General features: G+C 43.6%; 1 protein-coding gene across 1 annotated transcript in view; it reads right to left on the bottom strand.

Annotated features, from left to right (window-relative positions):
- LOC115459355 (zinc finger protein 420-like) overlaps positions 1–25,282 on the bottom strand; it is a 49,514-nt gene that overhangs the window by 11,774 nt on the left and 12,458 nt on the right. Inside the window, exons 5-6 of the mRNA XM_030189193.1 lie at positions 5,635–5,730; positions 1,338–1,464 (exon numbers count right to left, since the gene is read on the bottom strand). Coding sequence (XP_030045053.1) covers positions 1,338–1,464; positions 5,635–5,730 — 223 coding nt within the window. The remainder of the gene's footprint in view (positions 1–1,337; positions 1,465–5,634; positions 5,731–25,282) is intronic.

Below are 25,282 nucleotides of genomic sequence, written 5' to 3'. Positions count from 1 at the left end.
TGTTTGGGGTGGATGGGAGAAAAAAGTGATGCCTTGGAGCAACATCAAAAGACCAGGAGCACACCGGAAATTGACATAATAACCATTGTGAACTACACAGAGCTGTGCTGCTTGGAACTGCCACATCCTGCACAGATACCTCTGAATATCCTAGGTTCTTAGGAAGGACTTGATACAAACTCAGCCAACAGCAATCATAAGTACACAAGTATTGCCATACTGGGAAAGACCAAAGGTCTATCAAGCCCAGCATCCTGTTTCCAACAGTGGCCAATCCAGGTCACAAATACCTGGCAAGATCCGAAAAAGTACAAAACATTTTATACTGCTTATCCCAGAAATAGTGGATTTTCCCAAAGTCCATTTAATAACGGTCTATAGACTTTTCCTTTAGAAAGCCGTCCAAACCTTTTTTAAACTCTGCTAAGCTAACCGCCTTTACCACATTCTCTGGCAACGAATTCCAGAGTTTAATTACACGTTGAGCGAAGAAAAATTTTCTCAGATTAGTTTTAAATTTACTACATTGTAGCTTCATCGCATGTCCCCCAGTCCTAGTATTTTTGAAAGCGTGAACAGACGCTTCACATCTACCCGTTCAAATCCACTCATTATTTTATAGACCTCTATCTTATCTCCCCTCAGCCGCCTTTTCTCCAAGCTGAAGAGCCCTAGCCGCTTTAGCCTTTCCTCAACTATACAATCTGCAGGTTATGCAAAGCCACAATAATAATAATATAAAATGAAAATATAGATAAAACATGATTACAAAACACATTCAAAGCAATAACAAAAGAACCAGAGCAGAAGATGAAAGGCCAGGGGCCTCGTCACATAAATTGACTACACCCTCCTTAGCTGCAATGCTTTCAATATCTGATAGTTCTGCTGAAAATCTCTTCCACTAGGAGTCATCATATTCTGTAGCTACCAAAACCTTAATCTTTCATTCTGTTTACAGCTTCCATCTATAGATTCCAGGATGTCATTATATGATTTGTTTTCTAGGTTATGCTGTTTATGTTTTTTAAACTTTTACCCATATGATTTTAATATATTATTTAATTTTAGTATATTTAGTATTTATGTAATGTTGATACTTCTTTTCCAATATTATTTATATATAGTGTTTGAAGTATACAGTTTGTGCATACTATACAACTTTCATTTTGTGTGTGTATTTTAATGTTTGTTTGTGTAGACCCCTGACATAGGCATTTTGCTGAATCATGGGTTGTGTCAGGTCCCCTAATAAAGATACATCTCTTTGCCAACCCAATTCTAAGGCCCTCCGTGCTTTTTGCATTTGCTAATAATGCAGATAATACAATCCTTACCTAGTGAGATCAGGGTCTCATAATTCTCCTTCATCACCTCCCAGTAAAGCTCCCTCTGGCCTTCATTCAAATATTCCCACTGCTCCTGGGAGAAATAGACAGCGATATCCTCAAACGTCACTGGCATCTGAAACACAAACCAGAAACAACATGTGGAGGAGCTCAGGCTGCTTTAGAGTTCAGATAACTTCATTCTCCAAACAATGTATCATAGGAAAGAGGATTCCAGGACCCCTCTCTACCCCAGAAAGTGTCAGATTTACTTCCCCATATATGGCCCTAGACTTGGTTTCCTCTGTGTACTTCAAGGTTTGCAAGTTTAACTATGCTATCAGGTGTCCACACTTACACCAGCTCTAAGGCTGTCATAAGAGCTCATGCTGAAACGCATATACACATACCTACCCTGTTAAACTAGTATTCAATAAAGGAAATCAGGTGCCTGTATTCATTTATAGAACAGCTGCACAGTTATACAATTATCCCCTTAATATGCTTGCCAGTCCCCTAAAGATGCAGGGGTTTGAGAATTAGAATCACAGCAAGCCCTTGATACCCTGTACCTTTAAAGGGTTAATCTGAATAGGATGCACCACTTTACGTTTGGTTCGTCACACGGACCAAATCGTGTTTCAGGCATTTCAGATTCATATACGCTACGTCATAGCGGGAGACTCCTGATGCAGGCCTGTAGGCCGAAACACAACAGTTGTGTCGAGACTTTTCTTCAATAAAGAAGTTTTTATGATATTGTTTCCAGGATTTGTATTTCCGTGGTCAAACATCCCACTTTTTACCTATATCTGTGTTTTCCCGTGGGGCGTTCGAGTTCTCTGCTTGATTGCGGATTTTGTTTTCTGCAACATATAGGCATACAGAGCAGCAGAATGAGCTTTGGGTGGGGGGGGGGGGGAATCAGAAATCCCCTGCCCCAAAGAAGCCCCCAGTGGCTGACGTGCATCCCGAAAATATCAAGGCACATCACAGGACCATCAGAGATTCCTTCTGGAAAACATAGCCTTCTAGAACCCATCTGCCCGAGATGGGCATAAAAACTCCCCCAATCATGAAAAGGGCTACTGAGGCCAAGCTCTCTTAAGAAGAAAGGTTCAAATTAAGGATCCCAGAGCAGAGGAGATCCTGCTCAGAAGATATAGAAATAGCTTAAACTAATTCTGTTCTTTCCTTGGATCCCCTTGCATAGTGGGGGCAGTTTGAGAAGAATTTGTGCCACTGCACCAGCTACATGCAAACAGTTTCTGACTCAACAGTGATTTTGGTGAAGGAAACCAAAGGCTGAAGAAAATAAAGGGGAATCCCCTGGACCAGCAGTCTCTAATGGAACACAAGATCCTTTAGGAGAAGCCCCCCCCCCCCACCCACATCAAGGCCGCAGGGCGGAAAAGGAACAGAGCTGATATCAGGAGAAAAGAGAGAGCCACGCCAGCAAAAAAGTGCACGTTCCTGCCATTTTAGCGCGGGAAAAGGCTGCTCGGGGAAGGGGAACTTCAGCACTTCCCTCCCCAGTGTTCAAACACGCCACCACACAGAGTCCCGCTCTGCAGAATCTGCTACCACAGCGGGAACAGCTTTCAAACGCCAGCGTCGCCCAAATTAAAGCATGAAAAGAGAAAGGCAGGGACTCACCGAACAGCAGGTGTCTCCGGAGGACAAGCAGACGCAGGCAGCCTGCTGCCTAACTGGCACACAGACTGAAAGCACAGCACTAAGACAGGGAACATTTCTATAGCGCTACAAGGCCCGGTCCTGTCAAAAATCTTTTGTTTCTTCTGTTTTGTTTTGGTTCTTTTAACACCAAATGAAGGCAAAGGAGCTCTCTTGGTTTTTTTTGTTTGTTGTTTTGTTTTTGTTTTTTTTTACTGGTGAGGAAGGCTAGAGCTCTAAAGACTGGGGGGAAAGGGTGAAGCAGGGACCCAGAAGACTGAGTATGCCCCCCAAAGTTAGCACCACCAACCAGACACCCCTAAACTCAACTGGCCTACAGGACCCAGGAGTATCCCCAACAGACAAATCCAGGCGCTGCTGAAGCGCCGTCCACCACCTGCTGGAGATAGAGATGTACTGAGGTGAAGGAGGAGCTGGCCGTCTGGTAGCACTGCCTTCAGCTTTGTAATCTCTATCTCCACCTGTTGGTAGATAGACACAACCCACCAGTTCTTGGACTCATCTGCTGCACACGCTAAGGAAAGAGCTGAATCTTGGTGTATGCTGCCCCTCAGACATTAAATATAGATGGATCCAGGTGTAAGCAGCCCTTCCAGAAAGATCTGGACATGTATTACTGTATTGTATAGAACAGTGTGGAAAAATGAGCAAAATATACAAAGAACGTTTCTGATGTTTCTAGCAGGTACAATAATTTTTAATGCTGTTTTACTGATTTCAATTTTTATGTTATCATATATTCATAGGGGCAGCTTTCAAATAAACATCTGTAAGTATTTTTATAGAGAACTATCTTTATTGTCATCATAAAGAAAAAGGCAGGCGTCTAGTGCTCCAATGAAAACTACAGTACAGCATTGGAAATAAAGCAGCTTCTGGCGCACTGACAAATATATTTTGAAAAGGACCCCCCCCCCTTCACAGACCCTCAAAAATTCCACCAGCCCCTACAACTCCACTTAGATCTTCTCCCCCCCCCAATCCCCTAACAAGAGAGAATGCAGAGCTACGTTGCTATTGTTTTTGACAAACCAAGATGGCTGCTGCAGGGGGAACCGGCTTCAACTTTATAGTCATACTGTCTCGTTATCCAATTTCAGTGAACCAGATAAGCTCATGCTATGTCCCCTCATTTAACTTCAAGGAGACAGAGATAAAAGTTTTCAGTTTTGACATAGTATAAGTCATCACAAGAACAAAATATAAGAAAACCAATGGCCTGCATTAATGCTTATAACCCATTTAGTTATGTTTAAACAAAAGATATCTGCATGAAACAAAATATTTATTGTTATTTTGACTTACAAAACCCAAAACAGAACAATCCATTTGTATATCTAAAAGGTAAACTTCTGCAAAACAGATGAAAATGTGAATCCATGTGCCCCAATGAAAGGAAAGTTTAATTTTACTTCCATTTATTTTCAATATATTCAGTCATTATAAAACCAGGCTTTTCCCAAGGCAGATTACAACAACAGTTAAGATGAACCCATCAGGAAACGGGCAATCCTCACTGAAATCTGGCCATCTGTATTGTATAGAACAACAGTGAAGAAAAATAAACACAAACTACAAGAATTGTTCGTTCTTTTCTCCTCCACCTTTTAAGGCACTGCCTATCCAACTGAAACAGCTTTAGACTTGTTACAGATGGAACAGCAATAAAGAACCACAACGTGGATGCAGCAGCTCATAGGTTTGCTTGCTGTGTTTTGAGTGAAAGGCAATGACGGCTGCGCGGGGGGGGAATGGAAACAGAGATTAACCAAATTGGCTTCTTTGCTTATAGTGGACTAGATAGGATCACTTCCACTCCCGTCTATTAAACTTCCTTGTTTAACTTCCTTCAAGATTCGCAGCGCTGGGTTATGGCTGGTGATCGCTGCATACTGTAAGCAGCGATGGCCGTCAAAACAAAGAAGTGCTCCAGTCTTAACAGATCCGGAAGATCCCGGGGATTCCGCAGATCTGGCTTTTACACTGTATCTCTAAACAGATCACAGGAAACAGAAACTGAAAACGTCATAAACCCAGAGGAAAATCAAGAAGAGCCTGAGGGGCTGCAGGGAATAAAGAGCAGAACTTTCTTTTCTGGCACCCCCAGGAACGGATTGAGCAGTGCCAGGCTCATTTCTTCTTCTGCTTGTGTATCAGAGGCTGCCTGGCATTGCATCCCCTGCTGCCCACCTCCTGCCAGTCTCCTACCTGCTGAGCACAAAGCCCTGCAGCCATTCTCCTGCCCCCCCCCCCCCCCTCTTTGCTGGCTCAGGAGCAGCAGCCCTGTGAAGGGAGGGGAACCAGGAAGAACTTTCTTTTTCGTCTGCTTGCTCCATGCACCATGTGTGTATCAGAGGTTGCATGACATTGCCTGGCACTGCATCCCCTGCTGCCCACCTCCTGCCAGTCTCCTACCTGCTGAGCACAAAGCCCTGCAGCCATTCTCCTGCCCTTCTCCACAGCACCATTTCCAGCCCTGTGAAGGGAGGGGAACCAGGAAGAAGAACTTTCTTTTTCGTCTGCTTGCTCCATGCACCATGTGTGTATCAGAGGTTGCATGACATTGCCTGGCACTGCATCCCCTGCTGCCCACCTCCTGCCAGTCTCCTACCTGCTGAGCACAAAGCCCTGCAGCCATTCTCCTGCCCTTCTCCATAGCAGGATTTCCAGCCCTTGCTTCCTCCCTCTCTGCAGCTTTGCTTCTCTCCTAATGGCTTCTGACAGAGACCAGAAAGGGGAGGGCTGGGCAGGGCAGGGGGGAAGTCTGGGAACAGATCAGAGAGAAGCAGGAGAGAGGGAAGAGGGAGTCACTTCTGACTGCTGCCATCTATTGCACCCTCCCATTACTGACACCAGAGGAGGTGATCCTGCACTCACTATCCCAGATTCAAGAATCTGTATTACAGGATAATTTGTATATCGGTCTGAAAAGTGCTGCATTACCTGAGCCAAGCCATAAAACCAAACAAATAATAATGCAAACATAAGTGTGACAATGAAAATTAACACATATTAAACAACCTTATTCATATAAATATAAAAAATATAGATTATGATAAAATAGCAAATATTCTTAAATTTAGAAAAAAATATATATATGAACATAAATGAAGATGTGATCACATACATTGATACTTTAAAAGGGCATTTTACAGATTAACAGAATGGAAAAAATTATGAAAAGTTTTTATTTTATTTATTTATTTGTTACATTTGTACCCCACATTTTCCCACCTCTTTGCAGGTTCAACGTGGCTTACATAGTGCCAGAGAGCAGTTGCAGACTTCGGTGTATACAAATACAAGGTGAAGTTGTGATAGGGTAAGGCTCATGTGGTAGGACCACGTAGAGGAAACGTTCGACGGTAGGGTTCAGTGATGGCCATTACGAACTTTAGCGTTGTTGTGTCGCTGAGCTCAGGTAGTTGCGTTCTGCGGGGTATGCCTTTTTAAACAGGTGGGTCTTAAGTGTCTTTATTTATTTATTGCATTTGTATCCCACGTTTCCCCACCTCTTTGCAGGCTCAATGTGGCTTACAATACATCATGGATACTGGAAATAAGAAGAGAATATACATTTGGTTTTACAGAAGGATGTTGGGTTACATGGTAGTGAAATACAAGATATTGGTATAGCAGAAGACATTATAAGACATTAGACGCTGTAAGACGTTTCTGGGTATATTTGGAGATTTTTACATGTGTTGATCTTTGTGGTATATCTTGTCAAAGAGATGAGTCTTCAGTAGTTTGCAGAAGTTGGTCAGTTCATAGGTCGCTTTCAGATTGCATGGTAGCGCGTTCCAGAGTTGCATGCTCATATAGGAGAAGGTAGATGGCCGTATGTGGTTTTCAAGTCTCTTGGAAGTGCGTTCCATAGTCGTGTGCTGATGTAGGAAAAGCTGGATGCGTAAGTTGATTTGTATTTGAGTCCTTTGCAGCTTGGGTAGTGTAGATTCAGGTACGTTCATGTAGATACGGATGAGTTTCTGGCTGGTAGGTCGATTAGGTCTGTCATGTATTCCGGTGCTTCGCCATATATGATTTTGTGGACCATAGTACAGATTTTGAAGGCAATGCGCTCTTTGATTGGGAGCCAATGTAGTTTTTCGAGAAGGGGTTTAGCGCTTTCAAATTGTGTTTTTCCGAAGAGAGTCTTGCAGCCGTGTTTTGTGTGGTCTGAAACTTCTTTAGGATTTTGAATGATGCATCATATTTTTTCACTCCAAGAATAGTTAAGTTCTAGAACTCATTGCCAGTAGATGTTCTTATGTTCTCTCCACAGGGAGATGGCTATTCTTATGTTCTTATAATGTAGAAAGAGGTCAGACTTTACTAATTAATATGTGTTCCAACACTCATGTGGATACATTGAACTCAAGAAAATAATGTAATACAGCATATACACAACTGAAAAAAACAATCCTATATAATACAACTCACCCTCAACGTTCTGAAGACACTGACGTCAGTGAAGCCAAGCCACTGACGTCACTTCCTTCAAGACGGGTTCGAAGGGTTCGTGGTGGTGAAGCCACCGAAATCGCCAAGTCTCGGGGCCCCGCCCTTGCATCAAACGTGATGACGTCGAGGGCGGAGCAATGGCCTCACACACCGAGGGCGGAGCAATGGCGTACGGTGCATTCAGGAGGTGCGGAGCAATGGCGTCAGTACGACGAAGGGGTCGGCAGGTAGGTAGGTAGGGAGGGAGGGAGGGAGAAGGAGGGGGTGTAGGGAAGGAAAACCTTGCTAGCGCCCGTTTCATTTGCTCCAGAAATGGGCCTCTTTTACTAGTGATAAAATAATCTCATATAGCCATGAATAAAATAATGTAACTTAACATATTCACAAGTGAAGAATGAGGTAAAATAGAATCAATTAACATCAAATGACATCTCATATAGCCAACAGATCATATTTTATGATTTACAGATGATCGTATGACTTGAATATTACATATGGAAGCCCAAAATACATATGTTAGGTATATATACACAGAAAGTATATTCACATATATATGTAACCCCCCCTGAATAGTTGCTGCCCCTATAAGTGGTAATTGAGGAGACATAGCTTCAGGTCGAGTAGGTGAGTCCAGCCTGGAAGTGGAACGAGAACAGGGGGGGCCTGTTCAAGGCAGGGGCGTAGTCAGAAAACAGATTTTGGGTGGGCACCAAGTGTTCCCCCCCCCCCCAAAAAAAAAAATTATCTCAGCTGGTGGGAAAACGCTTCTTTCCTCCTTGGCAGCAGGCATGCACAGGTGCCGGTGTCATGGACAGTAGCGTTTTCGTTACCATCAGGGGGAAATCTTCAGCTAGTGGAGCTTGGGATTCCCACCAGTTACCACTAAACATGTGCTACTGTTGGGTGGGCCTGAGCCATAAATGGGTGGGCCCTGGCCCACCCAAACCCACCTGTGGCTACACCACTGGTTCAAGGCCAGAGTGTAGTCTTGCGAGGCGCACTGCTGGAAGGACAGCCTAAAGGGTCTGTGCCTAAGGGAGTGCTATTGACAGCAATTGGAGCAGCCACAGAATGGGGAAAGGAGATTCTGGTGGATATGGGAAAAGTGAAAATATTGAGAGCATATGTAGTGATTGGTGGGATGGTTTAAAGAGGAAAAAAAATGGGAAATTAGATAAATGGTGAATTTACTATAAAAGGAGAAGGTTAAGTGTTAAAAAAATAATGAGAGATATGATGTAGGGGAAAAAATAATAGTTGTGTTTAAAATAGAGGTCGACAATGTTGTGTGGTATTGTTGTTGCTTCAAAGGAAGGGAGGAGAAAACCTAAGGAGTTTGGCCCTTGAAGACAAAGGATGATGTTTTCTGTTGGCCTTTCCTGGGTTTTAAGCAATTCAGGACCTGGACTCTGTACATACCCCACCCCCACCCCAATTCTATATAGTGCAACTGAGTTGTGCATTCAAATCTGAGCGTATTCAGTATTTCAGCATGCAATTCAATTGGTTAATGAGACAATCAGCGTCAATAATTGGATGTTAACAAGCAATTATCAGCACTAATTAGAATTTACGCACACTACTCACTAAGTGTATTCTATAAACTAGTCCAAGTAAATTCTACCGCATGGCAGTGGTGTAGCTACAGGGGGCCTTGGGGGCCCAAGCCCCCCCATTCCTGTCTCAGGCCCCCACAACAATGGTGGCCAACCAGGTGCCTGCGTGGCCGTGCACTGCACCCCCGCCTGCAACTGTCCACGGATGCTCCCGATGCAGGCATCTCCCCTTCTCCCTCCCTGCGGTCCTTCCACTTCACCTCCATAGCGGCACCACAGTGACTGAAGCAGGGCAGACGGCAGAGTTGCCTCGGAGCCTTGGACTTCCCTGGAGTATACCCCGCCCTCCTCTGATGTAACTTTGTTTCCGTCCGCCCTTGCAGAAACAGGAAGTTACATCAGAGGAGAGTGGGGCAGGGTATCCCCCAGGGAAGGCCGAGGCTCTGAGGCAGCCCTGCTTCAATTGCTGCGGTGCCGATACAGAGGCAAGGTAGAAAGATCCTCCCTCTCCTCCCCTCCATACCTGAGGTCGCAGCTGTGGCAGCCTCGGCTCAGCTCGCGTCGCCTCCAGCCTTCCCTTGCCTTCCCTCTCAGTGTCCCGCCCTCCTCTGACGTCATTTCGTCTTTCTGCAAGGGCGGGACACCGAGGGAAGGGAACACTGGAGGTGAGCTGACGTAACCTCATTAGCATAAGGTTATGAACTCAGCCAGCCATCCAGGGACGCAGATTGACCAATTATTAGAGAGATCTGAAAGCTTCCCATATGTAGATATACATGTCATAGATATAAATATGAAATAAAAATTGAATATCAACAGCTTAAAAATTATTGAAGCTGGTGGAAACAGCAGTTATAAATTCTGTATTTTGTGCTCATTTTTCTACACTGTTAGTGTTCTATACATTACAGCTGGCCAAATTTCAGTGAGGATAGTCTGTTTCCTGATGGGTTCATTTTAACTGTTGTTATAATCTGCCTTGGGAAGCCTGGTGTAATAAAGATGGAATATATTGAAATGAAATGGAAGTAAAATTTAACTCTCCTTTCATTGGGACACATGGAATCACATCGTCACTTCATCTTTTTTGTAGAAGTTTACATTTTAAATACACACTAGCCGTTAAGCCTGTTAAAACGGGCGTTTTTTTTAAATTTCACCTCCATGTGCAGCAACTGTGCTCTGTCCCCTGCTCTTCCCCCATGTCCAGCAACCGTCCTCTGTCCTCTTCCCTCACCCCATGTGCAGCCACCCTCCTCTGTCCCCTGCCCTCCCCTCCATCGATTAATGAAAAAAAGAAATTAAATAAGGGGGGGAAAACATTTAATAATTGATTTTTACATTTGTCCGTGTATTTTGAAACAGTATGGTCCAAAACCTCTAGGGACATTCATTTTTGCTCCCACTGATACAAATGCTAATGCACTATTATATGATCGTATATTTTTCATAAATGTTTTTGAATCTGGATCTTGTGCAGTTATCAAGTTCTTAATGTATTCATTTGTAGTTATAGGGCGGTAAAATGTATAGACCCTTTATTGCAGCAAACATTAAACTTCTTATCTGTTGGTCTCTCATTTTTAAAGTGTTTTGCATGACAATGTTCACAGATTTCGCAAAAGTTGCCAAGGCTGCTACTGTTTATATTTTTTTCCTGGAACTCTTGTAATGTTCTTGAAGCTTTGTGTCTTGTCATTTGAAGGTCCATTAAGTGTTTGTTGATTCTTGATTGTTGACGTCTGTGTCTTTCTTCATGTTTTTATAGTTCACTGCTATGTTTTCTGTAATTGCGTACTCTTTCCTTTTCTGCATGTTTTTGTGTTTCTGTTTTATTTTCATGTCTAATTCTATCTCTTTGAGCTTTCCTCCTCTTCAATTCTAAATCATGAGCTGCCTGCTCAGTTCCTGTGGTGTCTAGTTTTCGTCGTGGCATATTAGTTGTTTTAGGTTGCTTTTTTAATAGTAGTGTTTCTGTTTTGTTACAGTCCTTTTCTTGTTCTGATTTGTCACAGTAGTTCAAATCAGTTGTAATGTTGTTGTAGCTGAGTGTGTGTGAGAGAGAGAGCGTTAGAGAAAGTGTGTGTCTGTGTGAGAGTGAGGTGGTAGTACTCCTTGTCACAGTGGAGGGTCAATGGTTTGATGTTTTTTCTGTTGTCTGGCCCCCCTCCTTGTAATATTTTGTGTGTGTGTGTGATAGACAAAGTGTGCAGTGTGAAAGTGTGTGTGTGTGTGTGCGTATGTGTGAGTGAGAGACAGAGCGTGTATGTGTATTAGAGAGTGAGTGTTAGTTGCTCCTTGTAGCCGGTGTTTGTGGGCTTGAAAAGTGAGTTTGTGTGTGTCAGTGAGCTGCTAGGACTCCCTGTCACAGTGGAGGGGGTCACTGGCTCCTTATAGCGAGTTATTTTAGGGTACAAATTAGTGCTTTTTTTTTCACTTGCCAGCCCCCACCCCTTTTTGTAATATTGTGTGTGTGTGAGTCAGCGAGTGATAGATAAAGTGTGTCTCTCTGGGAAACAGACAGAGAGCATGAGAGTGAGGTGTCAGAGTGGAGTGGGTCAGTTGGTCCTTATGGGTTTTTTTTTGTTTAGGTTAAAATCAGTGCTCGTTGTTGTTTCGCCTGCCCCCCACCCCTTCTTCTAATATTGTGTGTGTGTATGTGCTTAGGTGAGAGAGTGAGTGAGAGAGAAAGTGTGTCTTTCTGGAAAGAGACAGAGCATGAGAGTGAGCTGTCACAGTGGTGGTGGTTAGTGGCTCCTTATATCCATTTGTTGCAAGGTGCAAATCAGGGTTTTGTTTTTATTTGCCTTCCCCCACCCCTTCGTTTAATATTGTGTGTGTGTGCCAGTGTGTGAGAATGAAAGAGAAAGTGTTTTTATGTGGGAAATTGACAGTGAGTGTGAGCTGCTAGTGTGTGTGTGTGTGTGAGTGAGAGAGTGCTAGTGAGCTGTTAGTACTCCGTCTCAGTGGAGGTTCAGTGTCTCCTTGTAGGCAGTTGTTGGAGCAGTTTGAAAGGCAGGCACGTTTTGCAGTCTGGTGCCGGTCTCCCCCCCCCCCCCCCCCCCCCCCCCCCCCCAGTTGTTCCGCCCCTTCTGCTGACTGGTGCTGTTCAGTGAGCCAAAGGGGCGTGACAGGTATGCCTTTGCTTGCAGCAAAGCAGGATGTGTGTGTGTGTGTGTGTGTGTGTGTGTGTGTGTAGCGAGTGAATGCACGTGCTTACCTTTTGCTGTTGGCCTCCTGAACAGTTTTGGATCCCTGCTTGGTTTCTGGTGGTCTCTTTTCTCCTGCATTAGTTTCTCCGCATGGCTCCTCCCCGGATGGTAGCGGTTCTGGCCATTGGTTATCTTTGTTCCACGGTTCCTCCCTCTGCTGCCATACTAGTTCTTGTCCAGTCTCCCCCTCCCTACCCCCTCTGATGTCCACGCCCCCTCCTGTCCTGCCCTCCTGCTCCGATTTCCATGCCCATGTCCAACAACAGACCTCCTTCCTGTTGTCTGAGTGAAAATAGTAGTGGTCCTGCTGTCCCTCCCTAGAGCCTGCCATTTCCCAGCGATTTCCAGGGCTCCTCCCTCTGCTCCTATCCTTGTGCTTGTCCATCCTCCCTCCCTCCCCCAGGCTGTCCACGCCCCCTCCTTCGCCCCTCTCCCTCCGATTTCCACCAACTGTCCTCTGTCCTGACTTGTTCTGTGTGTGTGTACTGCATCATCCTTGACTCCCTCCCTCCTCCACCGTCCCTCCCATTGCCGAGTTCCATGCCCTCCTTAGTTGCAGATTTGTTGTGCACCTCCGATTTCCACGCCCCCTCCTTCCCTCCCTATTGGCTGCATTACGTCCAGAACAGGAGCTGCTGGTGGAGGCGGGGCTTGGAGTGTTGCTCCTTGAAAGTTCGGTCTCTACTGCGCATTTGCGGGTGGAGTACGGTCACTCGCAATGTATATGTTTGATTATTTATTAAGTAAGAAATATATGTATAAATAGTTGTTGAAGCAAAATGCCAAGCAAATACAATAACTTGCTATAAAAATAGATTATTACCAAAATATAGATAAAGGAATCTGATTATCCTAATGGGACTACTAATGAATGATTACACAACCAATTACAATACTGATCCTAATGATTATTAGGAGATCTTATACCACACATCTTATGCAAAATACAAAGTTAGCAGCTAAATTCATAGACCATAAATCCTGACATAAAAACCCATCTGCCACAGAATAAAGACAAGGACTAATTATCCCTATTACCATAGGAAGTAAATCCTGGTACGTCACCCTGTAGTCTGTAGCAGACTTCCAATGGTAGAAACGGAATCCTCCTCTTAGACTTGAGCTGAATTTCCAGCGAGTCTCTGGGTCAAGGAATTAAGAGGCAGATGCACTAAAGCTTAATGAGCCTTTAATGACCCTCCAACGAGGAAAATTTGATCCTTTGCATGCATCAAAGGGCTTTTACCGAGGAAGCCAGCAGCTAACGAAAACGGAATGGAGATGAGCAATTAGTGTGAAAACCCCATTGAAACGAGATGCACTAACCTTTTCCGATTGCCTTTACGCAGAACAAAGGCAGGAAATCTAACGAGAGGTCTGGACCTCTCGTTAGGACAGCTCTGTAGCCAGGAAAAATAGTAAAGTGAAAAAACAAACAAACTGTGAGCCAATCCCAGCGCATTAGCAGAGCTAATAGCGCTGTGATTGGTCAAAAGGAAACTGAAAGGCACAATCCATAAACAGAAGCCTCTACAAGCCCAAGGAGTTCAAAAATAGTCTGATGTGCCTTGGATTGATTCCTACAGCAGCAACTGGGGATTTTTTTTTAACTCCCTAGTTAACAGGACATGGAAAGTCTCATGACCATCAGCAAGGAAGGTCAAAGCAATAGGTTACTGACGTCAGACAGGGGCGGGCCCAGGAGGAGAGAGATGCGCGACCGAAGCTGGGCGAAGGCCAGGCATCAGCTTTCTTCTTGCCCGTGCAGCGCCTTCGGACAGAGGAGAGAGGCGCTGCACGGGCCCGGTAAGAGGGAGGGGGGCCGATGGAGGAGGGGAATGGCGGCGACCGACCCCAAGAGGGGGCGGGGCACAGGGCTGGGGATGTCGGGGAGGCGGAGCTGAGTGGAGACAGAGTAGTGAGGAAGGGAGGGGGGCCCGGGGCTGCTAAAGGTTATGTTTGCTTTTTAATTTAGAATGCAGGGGGAAGTGGGGGGAGGGGGGGAACGGCGACCTCGTGCGGTGGGGGGGGGGGCAGGAGGACGGCCATACAGGACGCTCCTGACGAGCGCCTTGGCCCCCTCCTGACCCTTTTTTTATTTTTGTTTTGATTTGGGAGCCATGGTGCTTGTGTTTTTGACTGTTTGTGGCATGACGCAGAGCACTAACATAACCGCTTGGCTGCTCTGCGCATGATTTGGGGGCTGATTTACCGATGTGTATTGGTGATTCTTTGATACATTGTACGTTTCAATACCGATCTCAGCATGTGTGACTTTTGTTTTAGTGCATCTTTCTTGCGTTTTTTTTAAATGCGTTGGGACTTTGACGATTTAGATTTTTTTACGTTTGGTTGCTGCATCTGCCTCTAAGTCTGATATTTGAATTCTGGATGCAGAGAGCATGCAGTTCACTGGTGTTTAGGAAAATCAGTCTCTAGCTCATTTAGAGCCTTCTATCCACCTGCAAGTCTTCTGGTCGTCTTTTCTTTCTCTCTTCAGTCCTAACCTTTGGTATCCAAGGGTCAGATGATACCTGTGGACCAATCACATACGGTGACATAATGTCCAGCCAGCTTCATGGTCAAGAAGTGCACCTTTGTTCGATGGCATGCAAACTCCCTGTCTGCTCAAACACTCCTGGAGCCATGTGTGTTTCTCTCCTCCAGTCTTCCCAGGAGATAGCAGGCCTTGTTTGCACACACAGAATATGTCCTTGGATAAAATCATCTTGCAATGCTCAACACTAATGTTCCTTTGATTTGACAAAGCTGGTTACTGATGCAGACAGGCCAAGCTGTAATCCATATTGTTATAATAAAATGACTGTATAGGCCAAGACCAGCAAAGGTGAGATCTCAAGTAAATACCCCTACAGGATGGAAGACCAAACAACAGATGGCATGGTTAAAAAGTGAGGTGAAGGAAGCTATTAGAGCTAAAAGAAAATCCTTCAGAAAATGGAAGAAGGAACCGACTGAAAATAATAAGAAACAGCATAAGGAATGTCAAGTCAAATGCAAAGCGCTGATAAGGAAAGCTAAGAGGGACTTCGAAAAAAGATTCCATTGGAGGCAAAAACACATAGTAAATTTTTTTTAGGTATATTAAAAGCAGGAAGCCAGCAAAAGAATTGGTTGGACTGCTAAATGACCGACGAGTACAACGGGCGATCAGGGAAGAGAAAGCCGTAGCGAAGAGATTAAATTAATTCTTTGCTTCAGTCTTCACCAAGGAAGATTTGGGTGAGATATTGGTGCCGAAAATGGTATTCGAAGCTGACGAGTCAGAGAAACTTAATGAATTTTCTGTAAACCTGGAGGTTGTAATGGGGCATTTCTACAAACTGAAGAGTAGCAAATCTCCTGGACCGGATGGTATTCATCCCAGAGTACTGATAGAACTGAAAAAGGAGCTTGCAAAGCTATTGTTAGTAATATGTAATTATCCTTAAAATCGAGGTGCGGTACCGAAAGATTGGAGGGTGACCATGTAACGCAAATTTTTTAAAAAAGGTTCCAGAGGAGATCCTGGAAATTATAGACCGGTGAGTCTGACATCGGTGCAGGGCAATATGGTAGAGACTATTATTAAGAACAAAATTATAGAGCATATTCAAAAGCATGGATTAATGAGACAAGTCAACATGGATTTAGTGGAAGGGAAATCTTGCCTCACCAATCTACTACATTTCTTTGAAGGGGTGAACAAACATGTGGATAAGGTGAGCCGGTTGATATTGTGTATCTTGATTTTCAGAAGGCGTTTGACAAGGTACCTCATGAAAGACTCCAGAGGAAACTGGAAAGTCATGGGATAGGAGGTAGTGTTCTATTGTGGATTAAAAACTGATTAAATATAGAAAACAGACAGTAGGGTTAAATGGTCAGTATTCTCAATGGAGAAGGGTAGTTTAGTGGGGTTCCCCAGGGTTCTGTGCTATTTATTTATTTATTTGTAGCATTTATACCCCACTCTTTCCCGCTCGATAGCAGGTTCAGTGCCGGCTTACAATATATGGGTACAAAGTATCACAGAGATAACAGCAATGTATGGGTACAAAGTATCACAGAGGTAACATAATGTATGGGTAAAAAATATCATAGAGGTAACACAATTGTATTAGAGAAGGACAAAAGAAGAGATGTGGGGGGAATGATTGAGGTGATGGTTAATGTTAATGTTGTTGGATTAGGTTCGTAAATTAAATTGGGTTGGTTTGGATAGGCTTGTTAGAAGAGGTATGTTTTCAGCAGCTTTCGGAAGGGTAGATGTTCGTTGGTTGTTCGGATGTATCTTGGTATGGTGTTCCAGAGTTGGCTGCCTATACAGAGAAGTTTGGATGCGTAATAGGTTTTGTATTTGAGACCTTTGCAATTGGGAAGGTGAAGATTGAGATATGTTTGAGAAGATTTGGACCCGTTTCTGGCTGGGAGGTTTGATCAGATTGGTCATTTAACTTGGAGATTCTCCTTGGAGGATCTTGTGGATCAGTGTGTGGGCTTTGAAGTTTATTCGTTGTTTGATAGGGAGCCAGTGGAGTTTTTCACGGAGTGGTGTTGCGCTTTCAAATCGTGATTTACCAAAAATGAGTCTGGCTGCTGTGTTTTGGGCGGTTTGGAGTTTTTTCAGGATTTAGGCTTTGCACCAATGAAGATGCTGTTGCAGTAGTCAGCGTGGGTGAGTACTGTGGATTGTACCAGATTACGGAAAGTTTTTTGGGGGGGGAGCAATTGTTTTACTCTTCTCAGTACCCACATCATGTTGAACATCTTCTTCGTCATGGCTTTTGCATGAGTTTCAAGAGTTAGATGGTTGTCTAACGTTACTCCTAGGATTTTAGGTTGTCGGACATTGGGGATTGTAACATCGGGGGTGATCAGGGTGGTTGGGAATAGATTGGAGTGTCTTGATGAGAGGATTAAGCATTGAGTTTTTTCTTTATTCAATTTCATTTTTAAGGCATTGGCCCAGGCGGCTAAGATGTTCATGCCAGTGATTATTTTTTCAGAGATTTCTGCAAGGTGGATTGGAAGGGATGAGTATGGTGACGTCATCTGCATAGATGAAGGGGTTTAAACCAGCTTTGGATAGGGATGTAGCCAGAGGAATCATCATAAGATTGAAGAGGGATTGGGGATAGAGGCGATCCTTGGGGGACTCGCATTGTGAGGACCACGCAGATGATACAGATGAGGTTATTTTATTTATTTTATTACATTTGTACCCCACGCTTTCCCACTCATAGCAGGCTCAATGCGGCTACATATTATATACAGGTATTTATTTGTACCTGGGGCAATGGAGGGTTAAGTGACTTGCCCAGAGTCACAAGGAGCTGCCTGTGCCTGCAGTGGAATCGAACCCAGTTCCCCAGGACCAAAGTCCACCACTCTACCACTAGGCCACTCCTGGTGGTGATGAAACCTTTTATCCATTTAATGATGTTTCCTCCGATTCCTAGTTTGTCTAGTAGTTTTGTGAGAATATCGTGGTTTACCATGTCAAATGCGCTGGATAGGTCGAACTGCAGAAGAAGTATATTGTTACCAAATGAAATATCTTGTTTGAATTTGAGATTAGGGTGAGTAGTACTGTTTCAGTGCTGTGTGCTGGACGGAAACCCAATTGTGACTCATGTAGTATGGAGAATTTTTGTATGAACTTGTTGAGTTGGGAGGTCACTCTATTTTCCATTAGTTTGGTTAGAAAAGGGATGGAGGCCACAGGTCGGTAGTTAGTGATGTCTTTCGCTGGTTTTTTGTTTTTTTTTTGTATTGGTGTGAATAGAATATTGCCTTGTTCGGAGGGGAAGGAGCCTTGTTGAAGTAGGAAATTTAGGTGGGTGGTGAGGTCCGTAATGAATCGAGTTGGGGACCACTGCTTTTTAACATATTTATAAATGACCTAGAGATGGGAGTAACTAGTGAGGTAATTAAATTTGCTGATGACACAAAGTTATTCAAAGTCATTAAATCGCGGGAGGATTGTGAAAAATTACAAGAGGACCTTACGAGACTGGGAGACTGGGCGTCTAAATGGCAGATGACATTTAATGTGAGCAAGTACAAAGTGATGCATGTGGGAAAGAGGAACCCGAATTGTAGCTACGTCACGCAAGGTTCCACGTTAGGAGTCACAGACCAAGAAAGGGATCTAGGTGTTGTCGTTGATGATACGTTGAAACCTTCTGCTCAGTGTGCTGCTGCAGCTAAGAAAGCAAATAGAATGTTAGGAATTACTAGGAAAGGAATGGAAAACAAAAATGAGGATGTTATAATGCCTTTGTATCGCTCCATGGTGCGACTGCACCTTGAATATTGTGTTCAATTCTGGAAGACGCATCTCAAAAAAGATAGAGTGGAATTAGAAAAGGTGCAGAGAAGGGCGACGAAAATGGTAAAGGGGATGGGACGACTTCCCTATGAGGAAAGGCTAAAGCGGCTAGGCTCTTCAGCTTGGAGAAAAGGCGGGCTTAGGGGAGATATGATAGAGGTCTATAAAATAATGAGTGGAGTGGAACAGGTAGATGTGAAGCGTCTGTTTACGCTTTCCAAAAACTACTAGGACTAGGGGGCATGCGATGAAGCTACAATGTAGTAAATTTAAACGAATCGGAGAAGATTTTCTTCACTCAACGTGTAATTAAACTGTGGAATTTGTTGCCAGAGAATGTGGCAAAGGCGATTAACTTAGCGGAGTTTAAAAAAGGTTTGGACGTCTTCCTAAAGGAAAAGTCCATAGACCATTATTAAATGGACTTGGGGAAAATCCACTATTTCTGGGATAAGCAGTATAAAATGTTTTGTACCTTTTTGGGATCTTGCCAGGTATTTGTGACCTGGATTGGCCACTGTTGGGGGATGCTGGGCTTGATGGACCTTTGTTCTTTCCCAGTATGGCAATACTTATGTACAGCATTTTAAGCAGCGGTAAGCTTACCGCTGCTTGGTAAAAGGCCCCTTGTATGTTTAATTATATCAACTGGTTCATTTTATTTTACTGTTTTGGATTAGTTCTACTGAGAGACATATCTGGTTCCCAGTATATTTATTTGTTTTTTGATTATCATTAGAAATCCATTTATATATGTAACATACTGTTTATTATTGCTAATATGATATATTTTATCTACTTATTTAACCATTTTGGGGTCGATATTTCAAAGCAATTCAAATGGCCCCAAGTTCAATACATTTTATTTAGCATAATGATATAGAACAACAAACAGTGCATCGGTATAAACTCAAAGAAAAATACCTTTGCAAAATGTCATGACATCATGTCAATAGTGAATTTTCATAGTACAGTCATTAATGCCTAAGCCCCCCATCCTCCCCAAATCCCAATCCCTTCCCCTTACAACAAGGTAAACAGGAGACTGTTAGCCAAGAAGTAGCAAATCATGGAACAAAGAAACTCCAAGTAAACTCAAGAAAACACAGCCATAAACAAGAAATAATTGAACTAACAGTTAATAGGAACACAAGACCTCTCCTCCTTCTCCCTCCCCCTCTCCCCTCCAAAGAAGATCATCGGAGACTTTGGGTCCTTTTACGAAGCTGCGGCAAAAGGGGGCCTGCGCTGAACGTGTTTTTTGACGAATACTGAGGACCCCTTTTACCACATTGGGTTAAAAGAGAGATCTTTCTTTTTTAAAGAATGGCCATGAGGTAAGTGAAGCACTTGCCACCACCCACTGAGCTGGCGGTAAGGGCTCCTGCGCTAACTGGGCAGCATACAGCACTGCCCGATTACTGCCAGGTACACACTGGCACAATTTTTGCAGCGCCAGAAATGGCGCGCGCTGGAGGAGGGATCTACCGCGGGGCTGCTGCGGTAGCCTGGCGGTACTTCCCCTTTTACTTCATGCACTGGGCTTACCGTCGCTTCGTAAAAGGGCCCTTTGTAATTAGATCTCCCAACGATGGAAGGAAAAAACAGGAAAAGAAAATATAGGGCCCTGTTTACAAAGGTGTGCTAGCGTTTTTAGAGCACGCTAACCATGTAGATGCTGACAGGAGTATCATGGGTATCTAGCGCCTTTGTAAACAGGACCCATAATGTTATCCCAATATAAAAACTCCATGGTCTAGGACGTAGCAATAAAGATGCAAAAGGGAAACAAAACATACAAATGGAATGCTCCACAGAAATAGATATGTAGATGATAGAGCAAAACCTACTGTGACGTACTAAAGACCCAACATCATACCATACAGTCTGGGTTTACCTATACAGTATATCAGAAGCCTACAGACAGAAACACTTTACTACATCTTCAGAGCGTCCATCCCCCCGAAACTACAAGAGAGCATTCCTGTGGAGCAGTTTTTACGACTTAAATGTATTTGTTCATCAACCACTGAATTTAAGAGACAAGCTAAGGACTTGTTTCTTAGATTCATTAAGTGTGACTATCCAGAATCAGTTGTTAAGATAGCATATAAGAGGGCCCGGCCCGTTGAGCAGCCCATGAACGATTGTTACTACCATTGGTTGCTGAAAATTCGGAACAAGTAGCATATTCTACCTTATTCTTCTGGAGTGAGAACTGTCCGCTCTATTCTTTTGAAGCATTGGTATATCTTAGGTCTACACTCTAGTTTACAGAGTCCCCAGCTTTTGCTTTCAGGAGAGAAAGGAATCTTCACGATATGCTGGTTCCCTCTCATTTGCCAGCTGATAATACACTGTGGGCCACTTTTACGAAGTTGTAGCAAAAGGGGGCCTGCGCTGGTGCTGACACGTGTTTTAGACGCGTGCTGATGCGCCCTTTTAGCGCAGCGGGTAAAAGGCAGGTCTTTGTTTTTTTTTTCAGGAAATGGCCATGCAACATCACTAACTACCGACCTGTGGCCTCCATCCCTTTTCTAACCAAACTAATGGAAAATAGAGTGACCTCCCAACTCAACAAGTTCATGAAGCACTTGATGCATGGCCATTTCGGGGTGGGGTGGGGGAAGCACTTATCACACGTTGAGGTGGTGGTAAAGGCTCTCGCACTAACCCGGCAGTAACCGGGCGGATTACCACCGGGTACACATCAGTGCTACAAAAATTTAAATATTTTCATAGCGCCGGATATGAAGGGTGCGGGCTCCCACAGCAGCAATTCCCTTTTACCGAGCGGAAAGCTTATGTTGGGCTTACCGCCGCTTTGTAAAAGGACCCCTGTCTGTTCCTAATGGCCTCATTGGCCATTTTCTATGTATACAGCGCTGTCTTTGTTCTAATTCATTTTCAGGGTCCGTTTTGGCAATAAACGGTCGTCTGATTCATTTGAAAACTTCAACTGATTGTAATTCTTCCACAGTAATTTATGCCGTTTGGTGTACATGTTCTTTAGTGTACATTGGTAAAACGTTGCGTATATTGAAAGCAAGGATTTTGGAACATAAGAGCCGCTGAAAGTGCTATGATGTTGCTGCCCCTATGGTGGAACACTGGCCTTATGTGGTAACTCATTTAAAGATCTGCGGTTGGTAGCCTTGGCTCAACTAAGACCTTCACCGTGGGGGTAGGGGGTAATTTGGAAACTATCCTATGTAATAAAGATGGTGGATTCATTTTAAGGAATTGAATTGCACTTGTGACATCTGACATTATTTTTTGGGAGAGGTGCTTTGGTTTTGCTTTTCTTGTAAGGATTTTTCTATAGGTATCATGTTTATTTAGTTGTTGCAATCAAGCTCTGTAGCTCTGCTATCGTCATGACGCAGAGCGTGTTCTCTTTAAATTTGCTTACGTCATTGAGCACCATCCTTAAGTCAGTTACTCTATATGGCGTTTTACGACAGTTGAAGGTTTGCAGTAAGTAACTATAAATGAAAGGGTTTTTTAATTATATCTGTGGCATATAGATATTATGACATTTTTCTTGTGTGGTTTAGATTGGCGAATGATTGAAAGCCATTGGAAGCAGGTCTTTTGACTGAAACGCTATGGTTTAAAAGAGCGTTTAACACCATGATTTGTGTGAGCGCTATGGGAGATCCTAGCCACTGATGGAAATCTGATGTGTCCGTGTTACTACTACTACTACTACTTGACATTTCTATAGCGCTACTAGGGTTACGCAGCGCTGTACAATTTAACAAAAAAGGGGCAGTCCCTGCTCAAAGGAGCTTACAATCTAAATGGTATGATGTTAGTTCTTTAGTATGTCACTGTAGGTTTTGCTCCTATTATCTATGTATCTAGGATGTAGCAATGCCATTTAAATCACTTGTCTGAGACTAACAGGGCATTTTCAGCAGCACACTTAGGGATCCTTTTACTAAGCCATGGCAAAACGTGGCCTGCAGTAATGTGGGTGCATTTTTTGGATGCGCGCTGGGCCAGTTTTTACCGTGCCTGGGGAAAAGGGTTTTTTTTTCAATGGCTTGGGAAAAGGGCCTGCGGTAAAATTGAAACCAGCGTGCGTCTATTTACGGCCTGAGCCCTTAACGCCACCCACTGATCTAGTGGTAAGGGCTCACATGCTACACGTGTGGTGACCGATGAACGCCAGAAACGTTGCAAGTGTAAGGAAATAAAAAAATAATTTGTCCCGGCGGTATAGATGTGTGCCAAATTGGAAATTATCGCAAGGAGGCATGCTAGCCTGGCGGTAGTCTCATTTTGGCGCATGCTGCACGCGCGTAGAGCCTACCCTGCCTTTGTAAAAGGGGCCCCTTAACCAGATAGTGCTGTTGAATATACCCGGTTAGCATCCATGTCAAAATCGGCTGCTTGGTGAGCGGTCCAGGGGCAGAGTCAGTACTTATGCGGTTCAGGAAAGAACTGAAAACATGGCTATTTCGAAAATATTTACATTAGCTTCTCTAATCTTTCTTTTAGATAGTTATTATAATTGCTAAGTTGAGAATATTATTTCTGGGGTTTTTTCTCCACTTTTATATGTAAACCATTTTGAGCTTTGCCGTTAAATGGTATATAAATCGTAGGAGAGCAAAATGATGTAAATCGCTACTTAAAATATATATTTTGCGCAAAAGGTTGACGCAGAGTGTTCACTAACCGCTATAGCTACAAACAAGCATTAAATACTTTAACAAAACAGAAGCCTCAGCTTCCCTGAGGAAAGACCACACTGGCTAATTACATGAATCTCAGTGGGGTTACTATCACTGTATTCAGTGCATCAGCAAAAACAACTCTCAAAAATTACTAAGGAGAAAAATGCTACTACTGAAAAAAGCAGACCGCAACTATATATAAATAATGGGTGAAAACTCTAGTGCACTTTGGGGTCCTTTTACTAAGCTGCAGTAAAGGGGGGATCTGCGCTAGCATCAGCGTGTGTTATTGATGGGAACCAGATATAAAATAGGAAAACGAGACTGTTGGTGATTTCAACTTGTTTTTTGTCAAGAAACCTCGACGTACACCCTTCAGTTGTAATGATATTGATTTGTTGAAGGTCATCCGTAGGGTCCTTTATCCAACTTACAATACACTTTTTAAGATCAGATAACTGGTTCCTAGCTTCCTGTAGACAATCCTGCTTGGCCCAAACCACAACAGCTCCAGCCTTGTCAGCCCGATAAATTACAATATCTTGATTGAACTTTAAACGAGTCAAAGCCAGATATTTTTGAGAGGTGAGATTTTCAGGTTGAACCACCATTTCTTGTACTAAGTTGTGAAGCAAGTGGACATTGTTTCAGCGAGCGGGCTTGGATTTGATACAACGCGCTGACAGGAACCCTTTTACTAAAGGGATGGTGCATGGCGACAGGCTTATCACGTGCCAGTCTGGAACTACTACCGGGCTACCTCAGGAGCCCAGCGGTAGTTCCCAACCCCTACGCACGCAATTTATGGTGGGTGGCCGTCAGTGCTCCCCCCCCCCCCCCCCCGAAATGGTCACGCGGCAGGTAGTTCACTTACCGCACGGCTTTTTATCTGTTGCAGTAAAAGAGGGCCTCAGTACGCGTCAAAAACACACGCTGACGCTAGCACAGGCCCCCCCTTTACCGCAGCTAAGTAAAAGGACCCCAAAGAGCACTAGAGTTTTCACCCGTTATTTATATATAGCTGTGGTCTTCTTTTTTCAGAAGTGGCTTTTTTTCTCCCTAGTATTTTTTGGAAGTTGTTTTTGCTGTCGCACTGAAGCTAGTGATGATAACCCCATTGAGGTTCATGTAACTAGCCAGTGCGGGCTTTCCTCAGAGAAGTTGAGTCTTCTGTTTTGTTAAAGTATTTAGGGGCCCTTTTACCAAGCCGCTCAGGCACCTACGCACATCCAACGCACGCCAGTTTGGAACTACCGCTCAACTACTGCGTAGCCTGGGCGGTAATTTCATTTTTATGTTTAAATCTGTTTATTGACGTAAAATTCAGAAGGTACATACATAGGTTTGCAACAAATGGGCAATACTGTACAGTAAACAACTGTCAATCCTTCTTTCATCGTCAATTCTTTCCCCCCCCCCCTTTTATCTCCAATCAACCCACCCCCCCTCCCTCATCCCTCTTATTTAGTGGCTCCTCATTGTTATTGTTGACTATTCGACAAGAAGTTACAACCAACTTGACCAAAATGCAAAGGTGCAAATTACACAGGTACTTATTAAACCAAGTGAACATTCCATCAACAAAAACTTTTCACATTTACTCTCCTCCCCTCCACTACCTACTTAATCTTTTTTATTGAAGAATTCTGCCTGCTTGTCAACACACCAATTTAGAAACAAAACAAGATATGCCATAATGACTCTATTCACTTATTTAATTGCTGTCACATATTTGTCTACAGCCAACATTTAACACAACTCGTGCACTTGGCACTTGCTCCCCTTCCCAGAAAACGCCACACTGAAAGCATCTTAAAGAAAGTTGAATTTTATTTTGGCCGCAGCCAGGAACGTTTAGCTTACAATTCAAAACATATCATACGTCAAAACATAATTATCGTTACACACACATAACTACATATCATCTGTTAATAACTTGGGGTACACAGTTTTGGACCTCGCAAATGCTTAGTATGCCCCCCAGGTTGCTGCACAAGCAGCCTGTGGG

This window comes from Microcaecilia unicolor, unplaced genomic scaffold (genome assembly GCF_901765095.1).
Source record: "Microcaecilia unicolor unplaced genomic scaffold, aMicUni1.1, whole genome shotgun sequence".
NCBI lineage: Eukaryota > Metazoa > Chordata > Amphibia > Gymnophiona > Siphonopidae > Microcaecilia > Microcaecilia unicolor.
This window is presented reverse-complemented; position numbering and strand designations above follow the sequence as displayed.